This window comes from Hetaerina americana, unplaced genomic scaffold (assembly GCF_022747635.1).
Source record: "Hetaerina americana unplaced genomic scaffold, ioHetAmer1.1.p SCAF_8, whole genome shotgun sequence".
NCBI classification, from domain to species: Eukaryota; Metazoa; Arthropoda; class Insecta; order Odonata; family Calopterygidae; genus Hetaerina; species Hetaerina americana.
In genome coordinates, this window is record NW_027287427.1 from 73682834 (window position 1) to 73706650 (window position 23817).

Sequence of the window (23817 nt, forward strand, 5' to 3'; positions counted from 1 at the left end):
TGTGCTCCGTAAAAGAAAGTCATTGGAGAACCTAGAACCCTGATACGTACTGTAATTTTTTGGGCTATGCCTGAAAGTACTGACCCCATTCAGTGCTCATCTTAAGAAGGCAGTTATTATCTAATTCTGAAAGACTCAAACTAAGATTGCATGTTATAATACAACCATGATTGGGCCCTTACGTGCACCAAAGGCCGTGGCTTTATAATTAATATAAAATCGGTATAAACAAGTAATTTTCAGGTAATATTTATATTCCTGTTGATGTCGTAGTTTATGAAAACAGCTCAGATGCTTTGTTTTATCTCGCCACTTCTATTTTTACTGGTGAAAACTTCCTTGGGGTCTGGTATGTAGTATGTGGAAAATATCCCACTTTATGTTATCCGCAGACAGGGGTAATGATTTAGGCTAACCCCTTAAGTACTGACTCACAATTCGACTTCGGGGGATTTGAAACCGTACCACTCTACTAATTATTTGCATCTCAAAGAGGCACACCGCCAATTCATCCTCGTTAGAGGCGAATTTTCGAGGTTATTCTCATGTATTGCATGTTCCCACTTGTTGCCTAAGTTATGTTTCTTGCACGGTAAACGTGCCTCTTTGACCAGCTGCGAGAATAAGCTCAACCTTCGCCACTGCCGCAGGAATTGCATAACAGGAAAATGCAAGAAATATCGCGCACGTTTGAAATTAATGTGCATACAAACGATCAACTCGAAATTGAAATATTGGAATAAATTATTAGCACACTTGCCAAGCAATTAGGAAAGCTAGATTCTAGACAAGAGAGAATATTTTTTTCAAGGCGGACATCTATTCTCATTTGAAATGTCCGAATGACTGCTGCCGACTTTCGCTGAGTGGAATACCAACAGAGAGAGTTACCGGATATGTAGGTAATGATAATATTTTTGGAGGAAATAATTGCACATCAAATGTTAATCAGCATTACTACATATGGGGAAGAATGAAATTCCAGCGATTTATAGGAATGCATTTAAGGAAACTTAAAACACGTAAAGCAACGCAATGTGATGAGCTTGGTTCAGTTCTCGCAAAGGAGAGGCAAATCATTTCGAAAAGAATGGCCTAAGTGGCCTTAAAAAGAGTGTACCTTACTAGTACAGTTGTTCGAGAATATAATGGCACCCGCATTTCACTCCTTGTAATGACCAAAAGCGTGTAGAGTTCGAAAAGAAAGAATAAAAGACATTAGAAAAAATGAAAAGGAAAAAACGCGAGAACGGAGCGGATCAGCTTTGGCTCTAACGGCGGCGAACAATGGGCTCTCTCACGACCCCCACCCCACCTAAACACTGCGCCCTCTAACCACCTTCCCACCCACACAACCACCCCCTCCCTCCTTCCTTCCGCAATGCTGCGCGGGCAGAGGAAGAGAGAGAAAGAACCCTTTCGTTTTTAGCGACCGCAACGGAGACGGAGCAATGGGATGGGGAGGCTTGGAGTTGGGGAGGTGTTCAGCAGGGGAAAGGTGATGGAGGAACGGGGACCCACCTCCATCCTCACTTTCCTCCCCTCTTCCACCCAATTTCTCCCTAACTCAGATCAAACTCCGACCGCTAAGCCGTCGGCTCTTCACTCTCGCTCTCACCTCCCGCGGGACAACCTTCTCTTCCGCGAAATTCTAAACTACATCCTTGGTCCACGGAGAGGCGTAACCCGTTAAGAGCAGTTACCAGGAGGAAATTATTAAAGAGGAGTTTTGTGGGTTGTTCCGTGCATGCGCGATTGTGTGCTTGTAGTGTGTATTGAGTGTCGAGAAGGAAGGAGACGAAACAGCGATCGAGGAAGAGCCTATTTCTTAGCAGACCCATCAGCTTGGACCCAATTCTGGAGGATTCCATCGGATTAGGAAGCCGCCAGGTGCGTTAAGCTGCTCTCCGGGGCGAATCGGATGATTCGTCCACATCATTGCCCGTTGGCGCAATAGAAAGTGACTCCTGCTAGCCCTTTCCGCTGACAATTAAATTGTGTGAATAAAAGAAAATGGGAAATGTTTCATCGGCACTGTGACGTCTCCATAGGCTCTGGAACGACGAAAATCATGTGTTCATGTTTCCGTCGGGCGTTGAAGTTTCCGCCGACTTGCCGTTTTTTTCATTTCTGCTCCATTTCCGCAAGAGGTGGGGCATGCTGCGATGGCGCCACAGAATTCTCTTTCTCAGTGGATGAGTCGTACCGATCTGCCTTTGACGCGAGATCGCTCCCCTCAGTTTTGCTGACGCTCTCGCGGCGATGAAGCTAGAAGCACGATTTTATGCTAATGTTTCCGCAGTGGCAAAAATGTTGATATCACGTAATGAAACCGGAAATCCAAAATTCTTCTAAATACACTAGCTACCGAGGATTTGGTTGAGATAAAAGAGTGAATTTCAAAACCTACCGAGTCATCATTCGTTTGACAATTTAAATCTAAACTTTATTGTTCGGTGACGAGCTAAGAGAAAATTTTGGTTTAGATCTAATGTAACGAAATATCCGAAGTCATCGTTTCCTTGTGACGAATTCCCAATGATGCCTGGTAGAATCCGAGATCTAAGCCCATAAAAGCGAACTTGACCTCTTAATACAATTTATTGAGTAGCCGGCGATAGATGAGTTCAAGTATAGTATTTGAGTATAAATGAATTCAAGAGAAAAAATAATTAAAATAGCATTAAATACAAACATTTATAACGATTTAGAACATGAAGTAGTGCGCCACTCATTGCAGCATCAAAAGTAGTCGATAAGCCACGAAATAGAATTAGCCTATTTTTGCATTACTTTCTCTACACGCAGTATAAGGAAAGTAGTACATCATGCACGAAATCTTCTTCATAAGTTCAATGGAAAAAGTCGTAGGACACTATAACGTCGTTTTTATATTTTCTCGACTATGTCCGATGAATTATCTATAAGCATGTGATTAGGTATTTGCGAGCCTAGATCAAAGTATTAATGTGAAAAAACCAAGGTTCATTTAACAGCTAACTGTAAAATTTTAAAAAATATATAAGATTATGGTAAATGTTGACTCTCCCAAACAGATAATACTGATGGTTACTTCACTAATTAATCGACGCTCTCTAGGTGAGCATTCAAAATAAGCCGTACCAGTATTACATCTAAAATCGAATTATTAGATCTTAAAATTGCAAGTACATAGTTACCCAAACCTCAAAATTTTTTCCTAAAATTAATTGCTAGGTTTTTTTTATATTTTTAAACAAATTATTTCACCAAGAATCAAAATGATCTATTAGTGGATAGCTATTTTGTGATATTTGTATCTACTAAGATCTCTCTCTCCATCTCTACCCATCATTGCAACGATTGGAACATTCTGTTAAGCAGCAACTTATAGCTTGGTCTTTAGCTCCCCGAACAGGCCCAAAAATGTAGTCTTTTTAATGACTCAATTGTTACGGCACTTCTGCATTGAACTTTCAAGCCTCGTACCATTCGGTTAGTCTCTATCTGTTGGAAGGACTTCCGTCCTTGATTTTTCTAACCGCCCATTACTGTTCTGTATTTTCTAAAAAAATGTTTTTACCAACCCTTAGATTCGTGAAAAATTTATTTCTCCATAAACTATGTTTGATTTCTTAACTGAAATTTTCTTCGATGAATCCAAAATTCTTCCTAAGGTGGTTCAAAATGGGAAATAACTACTCGCTCCTTTTTCATCCATGTTTCCACAATAAATCTACATTGACTAAGTATCTCTGAGACTGACCCACATATTTTTGAATTGGTTATACCTTGAAAGAATACAGATAAAAGGGACCCACAAATACTCGATTTGTTTAAATTTCTTATTCAATCCTATCTGTTTTGTTTGAATTGCCGTGTTTCTTAATTTACTCGAAAATGTCGCTACTATGCATTTATTGATACTTGATTCTGATCCCCATACTTGGCCCTAATCGTAATTGTGTAAATCACGTGAGATTAGGTCTTTATAAACTAAGCTGCCAATTTTTTTATGATAAAATTAAAGCACCTTCGGAAAGTAATATAATGCCACTGCTTACAAGAGAACTCATGAATATATTGAATGCTATTACATATTAGTGCTCCTTCAACAAGCCTTTTTCGTCATTTTGGATGTTAGGTACACTTTTCTCTCATGCCCATATACCATCAATGACAACATTAAACCTACGGTGATATAATGCCTTCTTAACCTTACCGTTTTTGCATAATTTTGATGTGAGGTAATTAATCATCAATCCATAGATTCCTCTATGCCGTTTTTATACGTCTGCGAATATAAAGCTCCAACTGCAGTTAACAATATCCAGTGTTTCTAATTATGTTGGCTTCGGGAAATTATGTTTTTACCCTGGAAAAAGGAATCACATAACTAATAGCGATACGATCAAATATTTTTATCATATGGAGGTTAAAGACATTGCATTTAAACTACTGGGTTCTTCTTAATTACACTTTTTGTAGATGAGAGTGATATAATTTAAGTTCCAATCACGAGGTAGCGAAGCTTCCATCGGCGAATAAAGGAAAACCTTTACAAGTAAGGCACTCATTCTTCAGCAGACTAGTTTATTTCTTCTAGCCATCGGGCTTTAAAGTGTTTCGATATCTCGGGGCAGCTTCAATATTAATTTTTGTGATGTGTTATATATATATATATATATATATATATATATATATATATATATATATATATATATATATATAAAACTGATCATTTGGTCATCAGATGATCGACGGAATTTGTTTGATGCGCTTACATTTTTACAGTTTACACTCTGGGAAATTTGATTTAGAATGTTCGCCCTAATGACACTCTCTGAAGGATTCAACTAACTCTCCCATGAATCGTCTATGCTCAACTTCCATAGTGAATCCCACGAGCTACTTTCTACGATGCGCCTTACGCATAATTGACTCCCGAGCGATTAAGGGGCACGTGACTCGAATCCAGTAATCACTCTCTCGTTCCCACGGTCCGAAAATCGGCACTCGGGGCCCTATGCCCGCGACGTAACTCGAGCTTCATTTCCTCGCGTTGCATAAATATCTCTGCTTAGACACGATTCGCGGAATCGTTGACCCCGACGTGCACGATCACATCTACCCTCAAGCAGTACCCGCCAATGATTCCTCCTGTCATTTCTCCTGGAGAAGACCACGAGTATGGATCCCCTGATTTTCGGGCATTGCCTCCATCTACCCAATGGACTGTGATCTCTCCATCTCGGGACATCGGCGTGCGACAAACGGTCTAGTATCATACTCCTCCATCACTCCCACTTGGTGACGCATCCCTGGAGGTACGTCTCGTCGTGCCGTGATTAGATAGCACATCGAACCAGTTTTTATTGGATATCTGTTCTGTTTTCGCTTTCGCCTGGCAGCGTTTACCAAGGGTGACTCCGCGGCTACATACATGTACATATAGTTCAAAAGCAGAGAAGTCATGACCTCCCGTGCTGACGATGAGTCTCCTGGGGAGGTGCATTGCTGGAAAACTAGAGAAAAAGTTATCTCAACAATTTTACGTTAAAAAATTGGTTAAAAATTTTTATACGGCCTATTGTTACCCATCGGAAGATTAACCAGCTACCCTCTCAAATACACTACAGATATTTTCTGATCTCTGTAAATGCCATCCATTTGGATGATACACTTACTATTTGTCTACGCAATGAGTAAAACCCATGTACAGGGACACTTTCCTCCTCCTGTTAATCAAATGTCCACTTCATTTCAAATTCACAGCTGTTTACGTGTGATTTTTTCCCTCGTCTTCCCGGAAGGAATCTATCATTTTCGCAAGTTAGTCATACAGTTGAAACGGACGGCATATTTGGAAGGAAAAATGGTTAATTATGATAAATTATCTAAACGAAAATTAATTAAAAAAATGAGTGAAGCGACAACGGTTGCATCGTAAACTCGCCGTTCAAAAAGTAAAACGAGTGACTGTATTGAAAAGAACGCATGCAATTAATTCTTTTAAAAACGTGATCCATGGAGTCACGATGAGTTGGGAAACATAGTCTTAAGTTCCTATGTCCAATTTGAATTTCGAAATTTATATCTTGCAACTTCATTATCCCGTTCTCCTTGTAATTCTCATGACGCCCAAAAACGACAGCGCTGAAAAATGCAAGTCCGCCGAACAAAAGGATTAAATCGTGTGAAACCTAAACACGACAAGCGGGATGAGTAAGCGCACTCACACGTACGTGCCTATATTCACCTCCAAGGACTTCTCCAGTTACGTCTCGCGGAGCCAGGCGCAGGGAAGGCCGAACGAAATACCCGCGACACCAATTGGCTCCGTCTCGCTGCCCTCCTTGCGGGGTCTTTTGCAAGTCACCGAGGACTTCCTTCGCTTTTTAATATCACTCACTATTGTTCATTCTCTGAAAGGCTGCAATTGGATTCATCAATGACCAACAGAGACATATGCTAGTCATAAAATTATCTTCAGACGATAATGTGTACTCGCGTCCAAACAAAATAATTTTGTTATTTAAAATATATTTCTGTTCGCATGAGAGTAAAAACAAGAGTATATTTTGTACACTTGTGAATCATGATGAAATGGAGAAATAGAAAGGTATTTTTTTAAGAATAATAATAAAATCGAATATAGTAGTCAACAATAATAAACTAATATAAAAAGCTGTTAAATAAAATTGAAAATTTGATAATATAAATATCGGGATTGCATTTACGGGGAAAATTGTCTAATTCAAAAAACCATTAATTTATTTGCAATTTAAATTCAAGAGAATCACCGAGGGTAGTGAATGATATGGAGCGATATTACAAATGACAGAGAAAATAATTGTTTGCGAATATTATACCGTCGCAGGCATTATTGCAGGAAATTCTTTACAATATATTCCTTGACTTCAACGTTAAGAACTCTACGCATTTTTAAAAGCCTTCGAACAAGATTAGCACCATTCTAGTTATGAGACGAAATTTAGAAATTTTTCATCGACACGAGTAAAAAAATTTCTCGCCTTGGCGAAATACCTATCAACAATACTTTCTCTATTTCCTTTGCTATGAGTCGCGAAGTGGACGATTGCTTGGACGGAGCGTTTGAAAACCTTGAATGCCCACACCAATTGTCAATCAAATGTTTTCTCCAGTCATTCATACCGCGCCCAGAAGTTCCTAGAAGGGCTTCCACTTCTCGCACCATTTCGAGTATCAAATCCCACGACGGCTGTGTCCGTATCCACGCCCTCTTGTCAAAGAGACGGAGATGAGGTATCCTGTCAGATGCCTCGGACTATAGGACTACCATACATACCTTATAGAAGTTTTCTCCTTTTTAAAGACGACTTTGGATGTGAAGCATTGTGAATATGTTGAAAATGTCTTCTATCAATCAAATTGAAGACCTTGCAATATCATTCATTTCTTGCAATGCAACTCACGCTGTAGCGGGTAAATCAGCGAAAGTAATTGCATAAATACTTTATACATACGCAGTATGCATAAAACTCAGTATTTCTTGAGGCAAGGCAATAAAATTAACCAATATTAACTCGTTACTTCTTAATATCCCCGTGAAGGACGCTTACACGATTGGGATTCTAGCAATAGATTTAAAAGAAAAAAATTTTGCAACGACTGCTACATTACCAAAGATACTTGAAGCAAATATGTAGTAATTGATATGAAATACTATGCTGTATTCATGCACAACATTATTAACTATCGGTGTTTTTTTAATGAATCTCTCTCTCGACACATCTCGCTGTAAATTTCAGTAAAGTTTGAATTTTTAATTTAAAATCCTTTTGACAATTCCTATTATAAGCGTTTAAAATAGTTATGTTTCCATAAGTTAACTATCAGATAAAAATTACTTAGTAATTCATAACAAAGGGGCATGTGATGAAACCTTAAGAAAGCATCGACTAGAGCAAGAGATACTCGTAGGAAAGGAAGTGTACCTAAATTAATAAACCGTTGCACGTACGTTGAAGAGCAGAATATGTCAAAATAAATGAAGAAAAGTAGGTTTTTTCTCAAATCTTAATTTATATTGGTTACTTCGGTCCAATGATATCTAAGGTACTTTTGATGAACCTAAAAAATCAGGAACGACAGGACAAGAAATTGAAATAGGCAAATTTGTTCTTTTTTTTTACAATTTGGTTACTTAAACGGCCTGTATTATCCAAACGCGGATTATTATCTCATAATCGTTGCTTTTGCTCGAAGGTAAACAATAATGAAGTCTTTTCCGACAGTATTTTCGATATTAAGGAGCCGTCACCACCATGATCGCCGGGCTATTTCCGAAGGTGCGACCGCGGGCCTCGGCGGCAGGTCGTCGCTTCCGCTCCGTGGTGGCCGCAGTCCAGGAAGTGGACAGCGAAACTACTGACATCGCCTCAGCTCGGCCTTATTCAGAGGTGCCCGGGCCGAAGCCCATCCCGCTGCTGGGGAACTCTTGGAGGTTCATCCCTTACGTAGGTGAGTACATCCGATCGTACGAAGGTTTGTATTGTCAGTTAAACCAAACACAAAGAGGAGGGAATTGGTTGCTATAACCTGTAGTCATGTTCATCATATATTTTGCCCTTCATTAGGGATGTACTTTATGAGTGGTGGTGAGGGAATGGAATGGGACGTTGCCAGGTGTTTAATGCCTTTTGCCTTAAATCAATTAGATTATCCTCTGTTAGCATACATTACGTCTAGTCCCTTACGTTAATCTATAGCTTCCTCGTTGGTTTATTGCTGCAGTAGGTACAAGGCTGCTATGTCATTTAAACCATGCAGCCTAAAAGGGAAAATAGATTATTGGAGGCTATGCTGTTTTTCATCTGAAGTTACCGTGCAGAGTCCGCTGAAACTGAAATAACTCCTCAGGTTGGAACCTCAAATGCTTATGCGTTTTTACTGGTTTTGATTTGGAAACGGGCAGATCGGAAATGAGCTTAGCACCTTAAATGCCGAATTCAGTGATCGAAGTAGATCCAGTTCAAACCTCAATGAATGTGCCTGGATTAAAATATATTCTACAATAATTAAACTTATTTTCGTAGAATAACCATCTACATCATTACCAATCAGTCATAAGAGTAATTTTTTTAATTAAGTACACCGTTGTTGCACAGTTAGTGTTGGCTCTTCAGACGGTGTATCTTCAGATTCAAGTCAATTATCGTGAGAAAAAATTGTTTTTAAAGACGGAGTACACGATAATTTTGTCAGGAGTTATAGATAGATGTTAATTGATGCCTTGCTACATTGCATTAGCTGAGGGTCAGGTTGTTTGGCGAACAAATCACCTCTGTGACAGGTTGCAATATAAAATAATACCTGTAGTGATATCATCCACATATGTTCTAAGATAAATTTCCTTGAAGCTAAGCTGCATATATTACTTCAGGATAACATTAAACGATGTGTAATCTGACTGAAATTATGGATTTGATTAGCTAAAGAGGACAGATCTTACAACACTCACATCCTCCGTACGTCTTGTGGAAAACATTTGCTTAAAAATATATGCCTTAAAACTTAAAATTTGAGTTCATCGTAGTAATTCATTAAGGATGAAAAATGTTGACACCAATTTCCTAACCTTTCTGATTTCTTCGATTCCTCCTAAATATCTTAACCTACAATTGGTGGCTGACCATTTCACCCAACCTGAAAGCCAACGGCTACAGTCGCCCGTGTTCCACATTGATATCAAATGATTGATGATGACCTAACTCTGCTGGTTAACAACGCTCATGAACCCCTTAACTACTGCCTATCACAAATTTTCCATCGTAATAAAGTAAATTTATTTTACACTAATATTACCATTTTCATATTTATTTTATTCCATTCATTTTTACGTTACGCATTTCTTACTGTTTTACGTCACCAGGCACATATCAGATCAGCGAAGTGGACAAGATCTCCAAGTCTCTCTACGAGAATTATGGCCGCATTGCAAAGATCGAGGGCCTTTTGGGCCGCCCCGACCTTGTCTTCGTGTTCGACCCCCGCGAGATAGAGAAGGTCATGAGGGGCGAGGAGGACATGCCCCACCGCCCAGCCATGCCCTCACTCCACCACTACAAGCACGTCCTCCGGAAGGACTTCTTCGCCGGGGACAACGCTGGGCTCATCTCAGTGTGAGTAAAACGTAGACACCTCTGCGTATTTGTTCACAAAAAAAACCTTCCTTCGCGGGGACGATTCCAATCATACGACAGTTACTATAATGGCATCCCCTCGTGAATTCTTCAATTCAAGGCAAAAGCATTAGAATGACACTGACAACCCACATCCAAAATATCATGACCTGCTGGAATTTGTGCAATCAAATAATATGCAGGAAATGGACACCAGCATGAATCGTAGACTTTGTAAAAGCTCTTAAATGATAGCCCAAAAACGTTGGCTGAAACTTACATAAGGACGACTGAGCAGGCATGAGTCGAATATAAGCGGTGCTGTAATTCCAGAAAAATCCAAGACTGAAGTCCTCGGGTTCTAATGCAATTAAATCGAATCCTCAGTCCCTGGTGCTATGTACTTCGCGATGTAACCGAATTTATCCGCATTTCCAGCATCATTAACTTTTCGAGAGCTGTCTGCACTCTGCCGCTCGTGAGAATTGTCCGAATAATCACTTTCGGTCGGACAAATAACGGCCAAGGAGGTGGTTTTAATTAATCTTCAAGTTCCAAAAAATTGATTGCTTTACTGATCATGTCGAAAGAAGCACGGATGCGTCATCATCTATAAACATCATCGAATGTATTGGATGACAAACACTATTCGCTTTCAAAGTTCTCATACCTTAAGATCTATCAATTTGAAACTCCTTGATGAGTTTCTTCATTAACACACATCCTGGCATTCATCGTCATTTTGAAGGTCAATATCGATGGGCAATTAATTCTTTTTTTGGGTACCGAAGGTAATGACGAAATAAACGCCCCAGCACTTGAAATCGTCTTTAATGAGACCCTTTCGTGATGCGCTCGGAGCAACTGCTTCTTGCTTCAAGCGGTACGGAATGCAGACCATGTTCTTCATATTCAAGGTGTTACGGCGTGTGTTTATGGCCCGAGACTTGGATTCTTGTCTAAGGAGAACGAGCTTAAACTGCTTAAAAATTTATTTTGAAGGGAGATTCTTGCGCAAGGTAGCTGTAGATTTAAAGGGGTAGTTTTATTTATCCTGAATGTGAGAGACACAGTCAAAATTTTGAGGGAATGCCTCCAATAATTATTTATAAAGTTTCCATTGAGATCTACCTTGAATGATGTTGTGGACCTACACATTAAATAAGTGAGATTTTTAAAAAATGAGCTCACTTCATCAAAGCTTAGATATAAGGCGTATAATTGTATTAGACAGTTCATTCTTCTGTTTCATTATATAATGAATTAAATGACCCATCAAAAAAGAAACTAATAAAAATGAAATTGCCTAAGCAGAAATAGCTCCGTTTACAGCCCGTATTCAAAACTATGATGCGGATGTTATCAATACCATTTTAATTAAACGGGAAGCTGGTATCAAATTAAAATTTTGACACATTTACTGAAATAACAAAACAAAGAATTCAAAAATTTAATTTCTCAAAATGAAAAGAAATAAAGAGTATTTAGGAAAAAAGTAAAACATATTTCACAATTATTGAAACGCTATCTTCAACAAGCCAGTGTAGTCTTCAGCATGCCAATACCTATTATTATTTCCTGCACCCAATCATTTCGACCATATCGAATATCATTCCCTTCCGCTTCTATGCCTAGTCTCGTATATACCTTTCTATAAATGCTCTCATTACTGTTAAGGCATCACCCGTGCCTATCATATCACGGTTCAGCGTAACTGTAAATGAATTTTCTTTAACTACAGGTAATATTCATTACTTAATTTTTATATTCATTCAAGAGACATGATAAAAATAGACCCTTTAACATGATATTCATACAAGATTCGTACAAATATTAACATTTCATGGGAATTCATGAAGTATAAATAATAAATTTATCCCTGAATCACCAGTGTGATACCTTTGTCCAGGTTCAAAGATTATTACAGTTAAAAGAAAAGACAATTACCCCTCCATTCTCCGCCGCTCTTTCTTCATGAAAGCACAGGAAACGTCTGGAACCATAAATTCGAAAATATACGGCTTTGAAGTACAACAATGCATCCCTTATCTCCAGACCAGTAAAAGCGGAGATTTGCTGAGTCATGCTCAACCACTCGTGAAACGAGGCGCCTTTTTTCCTTAAGGGGGAGGCAATAAAGTGAATTGCAAGGAGTCGGCCGTAACATACTTCTATCTTTCGATGTAAGATGGAAGAGCTCGGCTACAAAGATAAAATTTAATGAAATTCATTTCCATTTTTCAATTACTGCCCCTACGTTTAAGGAAGATAGAACTTTTATTGAGTATTCACTCATAAATTGCAATGTTTGACTCCATTACAACTGGGCGTTAACGCGAGGTATAATTCGATAGTTACTTTCGCTTCTAATTTTTAGCACATGGAGTTATGACCTCGAAGAGTAAGAGTAGGCTATTACTATTCAATCGGATGAGTGGAATATTTCTGCCTTATGCATTTTATTTCAAATTATGTAGGGTGATTAGGACGATTTTACCCATTTATTAAATATACTGGCGAGATAATTTCACTGATATCCAGAGAAAAATCAGGAGGGCAGTGGCATATTCATTACTAATCGAGGTTGTGCAGACCTCAGGCCAGAACAGGCATTTATTACAACGTTGAATCCTATGTAAGACAATGGAGACCATTTCCCTCTTTCATTTGGTAAGCACAAGGAAAATCGGTATGAATGTACCAAAACGGGTGGCTACGTTGGAGGAAGCACTTCATCTTAAGGGGAAAGATTTTCATAAGGATCGAATCTGTTTATATACTCGTAACACTATCAATTCGATTTGCAGACGAATAGTGACAATGTATTCCCATTAATCGCTGCAAAACTAATTACCAGAGAAATGTATGTAGCACATACATACACTATGCACATGTTCTAAGGAGACAAAAAAACCCAGAATATTTATTTCCAAAAATAGTTAAAAATTTGGGAAAATAGATCCAGCCATTACCAGAATGTGCAAATATATTTAGAAGATGACTTTTAATAATAAATAATTTGATAATTATTACGCTTAAAAGAGTAAATTATAGATAGTTATTTTATCTCGTTAATTTATAATGCCCGAAGAAATGCATGGAATACCATGGCACCTGTCCGTGATGCTCACAAAATAATGTGCTGTTTCCACAAAAGAGGTTATTTAAGTGAATAGAAAATATAAAGTGCTAATGAAATTGCATGAACACCTGTATCCTATTTTTTTAAACCTGTAATCAATTCATATACAAACAAATACACTTAGCATTGGGCTCCTATTTAGGGTGCAGTTGAAATGGAATATACCTAGCACAAAAAAAACCAGACCTGCTATTGACATTACGTTTCCAATCAGCATCTTCTTTTGCGTGCAGTCAGATTTTTGCAAAACGATTAAGCGAACACCATGAAAATTATAATTTGAGCGTTAGTATGTAACGAAGTTCTCTTTGGTCTTTTCTCTGTATTAACATAATATTTGAACTATGCTATCCGTCTCACTTGTATAAATTAGCACGTCAGACGTGATAGTTGGACGTAAGGATGGATAAGAAGCTTGGTAAGAACCAGGGCACGACGTGAGCCTCCTCTCAACGAAAGGTGTCAAAGGGTGCGTACCTACGAAACGTTGCTCAATGTGCCACGAAAAGGCCAGAGAATCACTCTCTCAACTGAGGATGCTTCGGAATGCTACCGAAATATCTGCGATTACCCAGGGTTTAAACAAGGAGTGCTAACTACCATCGTACCTATTACCCACCCAAAGATTATCTATAATAACAATCAGTGTAAAATATAGCCTAGCCTAAATATCTCAGTTGTGGACACACCTTCAAACTCTAACATATGTCGTACCTCACAAATTTCATCCATATCATGGAGTGGCTTTACTTGCTACTCTGTTAATTACTAAGGATAAGTTAGTTTACATTTATTTAGGCACACACATTCATTTTGAAATCGGAGAAGAGGCGCTGGAAACCTCAGTTATGAGCGCCGAGAGATTATCTATGTGACGTACCCATTTATCTCTCTTCGTGGGGATCCCGCTCATAGGTTCTTAGAGACATCTTGGGGGTGAGAGGCGAACGGATGTGACGAAACTTAAAAGCACTCTACCATTACTTACTACGCGAGAGGCAAAGAGAGCTGACAAGGATTCGTCATGAAAGTCGTCATTAAAAAGTACAGAGATGAGGGCGATTCATCGTAGCGGAAGAGAGCGGAGGGAAAGTACCATCCGCCCTACTCATGCACGTTCGAGGATTAACTCTCCTCGAGAGGGAGGAACACTCGTGCCAGGTGGAACAATGGTTCTTGAGGTGGCCTTCGTCAGCGGTGAAGTCGGGAGGATGTGCACTCGTCGCGCCGGCCGATCGGTCGACTCCCCACGCTGGATCGAGCACAAGACGCCGCCGACGCTGGAAGACGAGGTTTCGCAATGTTGAGTGGTGGTGGGCAGGAGGTAGAAGATGTTATTCCGCGGCACATTTGTATCCACTGGAGGCGCGATGACACGATTAGTGAGGTGGCAATGGCCTCATCTGCCATATCCCTCCCTGGGACTGCGAGAACACGAATCACGGGGGCAGAGGGGGGAGGGATGGCAGGGGAGCATTACTGAATTGTTTTCCTTCGAACCCCCTTTCAAGAGGTCGCAAGAAAAGCAAACTCATTCCCTTCATCTATCACTTTGGCAATCAACGGATAAAGGGCAAGAAATCAGTTGCAGGATCCTGGGAGAACAAAAGAATAGCGCAGATTGGAAACTTGGAATTTTAAGCTTTCTTATCCCTTCATTATTATATTGTTCGATTTGGAATTTTGTAAGAAAGCTTAAAATTCCAAGTTTGACTCACCTTGTTTTAAATCATGAGTTTTTTTTCATCGTATACGATATTTTCCCACTGTACAGATTACTCGCAGACACTTCTTTACCAATAAAAAATATCGAATTTGGGGAAGGAATTCACGAAAGTCAGTAAAAATGCTACGAAATTGCTGATATTCAGCAGTTGCATGCTCATGGGCTCAATTGCATGCTCAAGAGCTTTTGCCTTTGGCCTTTGCCGCTGGGCCGTTACCAATACTCAGAAATGCAACTCGATAATACGATACATTAAAAAAGAGGGAAGCTTAAAGTCAGCAGAAAAGCGAGTCGTTTTGTTAATCTTTTACTAGCTAGAAGCCTGAGAACTTTCAATGTTGGGTTTTCATATTTAACTTGACATTCTTCCACCGTTAACTTAATTTCCGGCTTAACTCCAGGAGGACACTTGAATATATACTTTTTATTAAGTTATTTATGACTGAAGGGAAGGACCTCGCTGAATACTACATCAAGTGAAATATGTCAAAACTTTAAACAGCTTCATTGATTTTAGTTGTGATCAAGTAATTGATTCATTTGTAATAATTTCACCAGTATTTTTACATACCAATATCCTTAAATTTAAGGAATTCGCTCCTCTATCACATAGAAGGAGTTTGATTTTAAATTTTACCAAAAAAACACCTTCTGAAAATAAAATTTTCCTGAGCGTAAATTTTGTAAAAGTTTGGATTATAAATGAAGCTGAAAATATCGAGAGCTTTAAGCTAAAGTTATGAAGAATTTTTGAGAAAAAACTGTCTTCACTCATGGTAGTATTATTACAATGAACTACGTTTTCAACTACTATTTAAACGAATTATCTCAGTTCAAAATCATAGTCGGAATCACCTTCCACTGAAAAAGACTTAATCGTAAATTTTTTATATCCTCTTTACGTAAATACCGCCATTCACAGCTTACCGCCATTGCAAGGCATCTCATGAGGAAATTAGGTATAGCTTTTCATATGTTTTTAATAGAAAGAAATAATATTGTGGGGAGAAAACGAGCAGAAATTAATATGTAATCTTTAAAGTATAACCCGGGAGAACTGAAAAGATCGAACTTCAATTGGACTTTGGATATTTATTTGTCAAATTTCCAATCGTGATACTCTTAAGCTAGTTGTGGTGGTAAATTATTTATTGCATATTATCCTTAGGGGGTATTGCAAGTTGTTGATTGTAAGATATACTACCTTGATCAAAAAGTTCCCGGAATAACCACCGTGTGGCGCTCCCATCGTTCCGATTTGAGTTCTGTTTTTTTTGTTAAATTGGTACATCTGTTGTTGATATTCCCTTTAAATCTTAGTGTCATAACTTGACATTTGCAAAAGTTACGTAGCCAAGAGTACATCTATCTCTGTGTGTGTTGGCGATTTTTTACAATTGCAGAAATGGATTTAAATTTGCAGCAACGAACTTGTATTAAATTTTGCGTAAAAAACGGATTTAGTGGCGCACGGGCGTTGGAAATGTTGGAAAAGTGTTTCGGCAACGATTCTCTAAAAAAAAACGGTCGTTTACCAGTGGCACGAGCGGTTCAGAAGTGGTCGTGAGTCAATCGAAGATGATGAACGCAGTGGCAGACCATCGACATCGAAAGTCGGTGAAAAAATTGATAAAGTAAAAGAAATGTTGGTCAATAACCGCAAATTAACCATCAGAGAAATAGCGGAGGACTTGAACATTGCCTATGGATCCGCCCAAGACATTGTGGTTAATGATTTGGGTTTCCGTCGTGTAGCAGCAAAGTTGGTGCCAAAAGACCTCAATTTCATGCAAAAAAGAGACCGTGTTGACGTCGCAAAAGACATGATTTGCGAGGCTGAATCCGATCCCACATTCATCAAAAGGATCATTACTGGAGACGAGACGTGGGTTCATGAGTACGACACGCAATCCAGACATCAGGCAAGTGAATGGCGTTCACCAAATGAGCCGAGACCAAAAAAACCACGTCGTAATCAGTCAGAAAAGAAGGCAATGCTGACGGTTTTCATGGATTACAACGGTGTAGTGCATCATGAATTTTTGCCAGAAGGCCAGACAGTAAACAAAGAGTATTATTTGGGCGTTATGAGACGTTTGCGTGAAGCAATTCGCCGAAAGAGACCAGAAATGTGGGCAGAAAACTCGTGGATTTTGCACCATGATAACGCACCGTCGCACAGTGCTATCATTATTCGTAATTTTTTGACGAAAAATGCAACAAATACCATCCAACAGCCACCGAATTCACCTGATTTGGCTCCCTGTGACTTCTTTCTGTTCAATCGAGTTAAAAAACCATTACGGGGAACGCGTTTTAGCAGCCGAGAGGAAGTAATGGAAAAATCGCAGGAAGCACTGATGGACATACCGAAAACCGAATATAAAAAATGTTTCGAGGATTGGATCAAGCGCTGGCATAAGTGTGTTGCAGTCGATGGGGATTACTTTGAAGGGGACAATATAGATTTAGATGAATAAACTTGTATTTTTAATTTTCTGAATAAATTCCGGGAAATTTTTGATCAAGGTAGTATACTAGTATTATTTCATCTCATAAAGGAATATTTTTCATGGGAAATTTAATTTATATATGAGGCAAAACACTTTTTTAGTCATATAATGTAAAAGCGCACCTTTGAAGAGCATACGATTCATTTTAAGTCCCAAAAGGTAAAAAAAAAATTCCATTTCAATTAGTATCATAATTTTAATTATTTATACCAAATTTAAAAAATCACTTTCATTGGAAAAAATCACCAAAATCACATCACCGAGTAACTAATGTGTAACAATCATCCCTCAAGCTCCGTCAAAGACATTCACGAATTCGCTAAATTGCACATCACATTGCCGCTAATTAATTCTCGGGTCACGACGTTGTTAAAAGGTACCTACACAGGATCCGCAAGGAGTTTTCATATTCGTTCTCCAAGGCAACCTATGTCGGCGAAACAGTCGTGACCACACTTGGAGAAGAGCACGAATGGAAGGGAGTGTGGACGAGAGATTTTGTTGATTCTTCTTCAGACGATTCTTGACTGTGTTCCCTCGCTCTCCATCGATGGAGTGTCAGTAAACTCTTCAACTAGCTGCGCAATATCCACTGCCTCTCCTTGAATACGTCCCGACTACGTTTGCCCGTGACTTGCAAATACAAAATGAGCAACCTATAGCCAAGAAATCATATGAAAGGATATATTTTCTAAATTTTCTTGATCTAACTATCGTGGGCTAACCATAAATAAGAATTGGATTGACATATCTTATCACCGAGCGTATTTGGTAACGATAGAGCTATTGATGCATTGTGTAGTAATTTTAACCGTTAATTACCGCCAAATATTGACAGGAGCGGTTATATAAATGTCTCTAGTTCTTCTCATTCCCTTTCTCCACTCGTTCATTTCTCTAAATTAAAGACTACTGTAAGACTTTTGCAATGCAAACCGCTCTCTCTGACTGAACTTAATTTTGAATATAAACAATTAAAAACCCGTAAGATGTTACTGGCTACAAGAAAGTTGAATTCTTCACTCGTATTCCCGGATTTAACACCCTTGATAAATGCAGTTGTGGATCCAAGGGGGAGGGGGGGCAAGGGTCATGGCCTCCCGGCGAGATACCTTCCATGAAATATTTTTTTGTTTCCAATAAATTCTTTCATATTACCAAACACCATAAAACCGAATAAATTTGATCTGAAGGAAATTGTTACAGTTCAATTCTCACTTACTTCAGTCTTCTCTACTGTCTCCGCTCCACATCATGGTCAGGATGGATCCCCTTCCTCGTAAGTCGACCCTTGATCAGACCCTGTGAGACAGTTTCGTAAAAAGGACGAAATAACTAGAAGGATCGGACAATACACATGAGAGAGGAGCAAATTGATGGTCCTAATGGAATTCTAGAAGCCATTTTTGCAGGAAAAGATTCCAGAAAATTTCCACCTATCCTACCGCCGGCAGGAGTATTCTTAAATCTTTCCCGCCATGAACATCTTCGCATATGACATAAACCGTTATGGAAAATAAAACTAGGTTTACTAAAATAAAAATAAATACTTTGACTCAGTACAACAAATTAAACAATAACAATTATACAAGAACGAACACAGGTACTTCAGCAATTACTAAAATCCTATATGTAGCTGAAAATTCTTGTTCTGTATTCTCTTCCCAGACATTTTTTGCTCTCACGTCTGCAGAACATGGAGTGGCTCATTATATTTCAATATATTCTTAATCGGCTTATTTTCTCCTTGATCTATTCTTCCTATTATAATTATATTTCTGACCATTTCAACTCAACACCTGCTCTTTCCAGTATGTCTTCATTTTTCTTCCCTTTCGCACAATTTACTTTTTATAACATTCTTAAACACTTGTCTCAACAGTCCTTTCTATAGTCTCTTACTCATACGGTAAACCAAAGTTTCTGTGTCAGGGGAGTATTTTTACTGCTTTTTCCTCAGAAAAAAAGTTCTTATACTTATGGAAAATTTAGGTAGTCATGACTGAGTAAACGCCGGAGGCAGAGTAATAAGAAAAATTCTCCTAATCCAAATAACGATTTAATAGTCTGTTTGAACAATACCAAATTCTCAAGTATGCTTTTGGACTGATTCTCGTTTAAATGGCGTTGTTATCTTGTGTGGCTGAGGTCTTTAAATGTGATGATTGTAGCATAGTAAAGAAAGGAGTACTGAGCTATACCCAAGGCCCCGAAGAGTTTATTGTCTTTAAGGCTTTCACTAAAAAATGTAAAAGATAAACTCGCTACATGATTCGGCATATCACGTTCGCTGTCTCACGGCCTGTCTCTCTCTCCTCACTGTTGCAACGGTTATGCAACAAACCGTAATACATTTTTGGATTGGCAAAACACGTGACATAGTGTCCAAGACAATGGATAAAAGTAGAACACATTTGAGCGGGTTGAAGAAAGGCATTTCGGATCGCGTGGCCATTAAGTAAGACCCAGGGTACATTGTTGTGTTCTCCATTTTGATGGGGACGTTGGGAATACCATGGCAATCGAATTTCACGCTCGCCTCCGGGTGGCATAGCATAGCGATTAGGTCTGGAGTCCAGCGAAAAGGGGGAGAAAAAGTCGTAGACGCTGGGATAACATTCTTCCCTCGATCAATTGGATCACACGGACATGATTATTTCGGAAAATAATTTAATTCTTACATCATAATAATGCGCGATCGTTTCATTCATTAAATTTGGTAAAAGCATTCTTCCAGTCTGCTGAAACAAAACCCGAAAAAGAAATTTTAAATGTCGGACAATTTCAACCGCCTACGGCAAGATTTCCCAGCAAAAATGCTTTCATCTTCTCATGCAGAATAAAGAATGGCAACCGCTTCGGAATGGTGAAACAACGGGAGATAACGCAATCTAAATTTTTCTTCTTAAAGTTCTTAAATTTTTAGTGGAACAGTTTTACATTGATCACTAACCTTACGTGCCATTAATTCAGTGTACTGTAGCTGAAATACCTTATAAAAACCAATATAATTTTTTATTGTACTTTGTTTATTAATTTTTTAAGCTTAATTATTTTAACATTCATTCTATGATGATAAATATAAGTATGAAAACACAATTTTTCACTCCTGAGATTGTCTGTAACGAAAATTTTTAAGGCATCGCGAGTTACAACGGCTGCAAGGGAAATAATATTTACTTCAAAGCTAAAACTGGTTTCTGCCATTATTAAATAGCACCAATTTTGCTGTTCGCTGATGACTTCGGGGAATATAGGAGCCAATTAGTAAAGAAATCTTTGAATTATGTTCTCAATATGGTTTATAATAATAGTTAATGGTTTGGAACTTGGTCAACAGACGCTTAGAGTTTCCAGATGACGCTGTACAAAAATATTCATCCAGACCGTTGGACTTCCGGGTACCGGAACTTCCTGGAAAGCAACAGGTAAAAAGACCCGCTGCTTCCATAAGCTCAGCGTGTGAATTTCACAAACCAACCTGTGGTAAATTAACTTCCACAATAATGCAAAGAGGTTTGTCGCAAATGCCCGGTATATAATGCTCTAACATATCAAGTGTATAATTAAAAGCAATATACATGTTCCTCTGTGGGCAAGAATCATACCCGGAAAGAGTTTTTAGAGAGACTCCTTATTTCTTCCCAATCCATCATCCAGAGTTGATTCATCTTCTAGAGTCAATCCATCGCGCTGTCTTTTTACATTTCGGAAAATGAAAATAAATCAAATGGAATGGACACGGAAATGGAATATGTAGACTCGAATGAATGGTTGGGGGTTACCCTCAGTCACGACCTTTCCTAGGTGAAACAAATACGGAAAATATGAGGACAAGCTAACAAAAAAATAGGATTTATTAGAAGACTGCTGGGTAAATGTGATGAAAAGGTCAAAGAGAAACTTTATCTTTCGCTGGTTAGGATTTATTTAAAATATGCTGCAAGTATGTTTATGGGATCCTCACGGACTTGGATTGATATCTGAATTGGAGCGCTTGCAGCGTAGAGGAACTAGATTTGTAAAACGTTGTAATGATAAAAGTAGTAGCATAACCAAAATATTAGAGGAGCAAGGCTGGGAACCACTCACAGAGCGGAGGTTACACTGCAGAATAATTCTCTTTCATAAATTTGGAGGAGATCTCTTTAGCAGTGATGTTGGAAATGTATTATTACCCCCATCATATTACGGTAGGAGAGATCATGCCAAAATAATTACAGAGATTAAGTGTAAAACAGATTTAAGATGCCATTTTTTTCAAATAAAGATAAGGGATCAGAACAACACTATCCAACCGCGGTAGGGTTATATTCAGGTCAAAATTTGTCTGTGCATTCACCCCCTGCCACACACTCTAGCGGTGGCTTGCAGGGTACTAAAATATCTAAAAAAATATTTTAAAAACACATCATTGGAATCTTGAGTGGGTGAATTTTGGGTGGGATCGTTCATGGAGAATAGCTTTTACGTACTTCCCTCGTGTGAAAGTTATTTCTATCTCTGTGGTGCGAGTTGTCTGGCAACACCGACAATGAGCGAATTTTATGTAAAATGACGATATATCCTTAGTATTCATGGCTTGTGCTTATTGGGTCATTGTCCTCTAAGCCGGCAAGCCTTATCTCATATGAAGGAGACACTTAAAAGGTAAATTGGGATAAAGAGAAAAGACAATTAATAGTCATCATGCAGCTTAAAAAAAAATTGACAATTGATAAAAATAACTGAGAAAATATTCCTGATTGCAGCAATATTTCCTTACTCCATTCTGCTTCGTTTACACAGATACCTACTCAGACTCAGAGAATAATACGATAGTAAGTAACTCCAGTGATTTCTTCAGCTTCAACCCGAATGTGCTGTGAGCCAAATAATGGTGCATGACAGTTAGATGCCACTATGTCTAATGTAAAGGTTTCTAAAATGGCAAAGAAGGAATGTGACCTATTCCGCTGCTTCACTGACAAAATAATTGAATGGCTAAGCAAAGTAAAAACTATGCGAATAACCCGAATGACTATCAACACTGTGGAAACTTCCGTTGCAAAGTATACACTCTTTGTCCACGATCACTGACCTCCTTCCCACATGTTCTTTTTCAATACACTGCACTTCTAGAATTACTCAAATTGATGAACCTCGAGCAGTTCCGAACAATGGAGCATTGGTTTTGAAACCGCCATAGCTACAGCTGCGTAGCCCCAATTTACCTACCGAATACTTCGTATTAAAACGTAGACATGGTGGTGAAATTAGAAGCAAAAAAGCTTTATGAAGGTGCTTTCATTTCTTAGTGGAGTTACGACCTGTCTTGTGAAATGCTTCGAATTCTGAAATGTTCTTTTGGCTCGATTGAGACATCGTGCAGGTGTAATAGTGTTCGTCTTGAGCGGAAAAAGGACGGATTTCAATAATTAAATATAATGAGAATATGCAGTGAGTGCAGAGCTCTATGTTAATCAGAAAGATTTTTTGGTCCAACCCTATAATAATCGAAACAGTTATCGCTTCTTGGCTAATAAACGAGATGAAATCAATGCATTTAAGAATTTCGGATATTTGGATTCTTTTTGCTGGGACGCGTGTTGACTATCTCCCTCCAGATATTTCCAAATATTCGCAAAACCATATTAAGAAGCAAAGTAGCTTTCACAAAAAGTTAACTTACTATATTAATGTATCACAAAATGTTAAAATATTCTTTTACAAGTATATAATTAGGAGTATTCGCAGGAAGGTTATGCTTACCATAAAAACTCATCCTCATCCTAGCAACTGAACTACCTAATAGAGGAAATACTTCGTTATTTCACCTCAACCTTTCAGAGAAAAATATTTTTAACCCTTGAATATAGTACATGATTTAATTGTAATGGGCTTACATAAAATATTTAAAAAATAATATTAATATGTAGTAGAAAGTATTCATGTTTGAATTTCATGATTTTCAGCTGTTATTTGCAATATAATGATGCATTGAAGAATCATAAAAGAGTAACCAATAATTCTCAATTAGATAAAAGTTTTCAGACCGATTCATTAGAGTAATTTAATGAGAACTACACCGAAATATTTTCTCGGATGAAGAACTTGTCGCATCACTTACCGTTCGAGTTCACTAGTTGATAACGAATTAGTTTGGCGATAAATTCATAAAGATCGATATGTTTTTCAATACAGTAGCAAAGTAAATAACACATTAAAATTATGTAAGTTCCTCCAACTATACTCTAGAAATATAATACAAAATGCACGTATCATTCAGTTCAATTTACCCTCCTAGTGAGA

The 23817-nt window shown here is 38.4% G+C and overlaps 1 protein-coding gene across 2 annotated transcripts in view; it reads left to right on the top strand.

Annotated features, from left to right (window-relative positions):
• The first annotated feature begins 1599 nt into the window (after window positions 1-1599).
• Cyp49a1 (Cytochrome P450 49a1) overlaps window positions 1600-23817 on the top strand; it is a 106068-nt gene continuing 83850 nt past the window's right edge. The window contains exons 1-3 of one of the 2 annotated variants that reach the window (XM_071596496.1): window positions 1600-1890; window positions 8259-8484; window positions 9896-10145. In XM_071596496.1, coding sequence (XP_071452597.1) covers window positions 8289-8484; window positions 9896-10145 — 446 coding nt within the window. In that variant the 5' untranslated portion in view covers window positions 1600-1890; window positions 8259-8288. Of the gene's footprint in view, window positions 1891-7966; window positions 8022-8258; window positions 8485-9895; window positions 10146-23817 lie in introns of those variants that run through there. The other variant, XM_071596497.1, reaches the window with a different exon arrangement.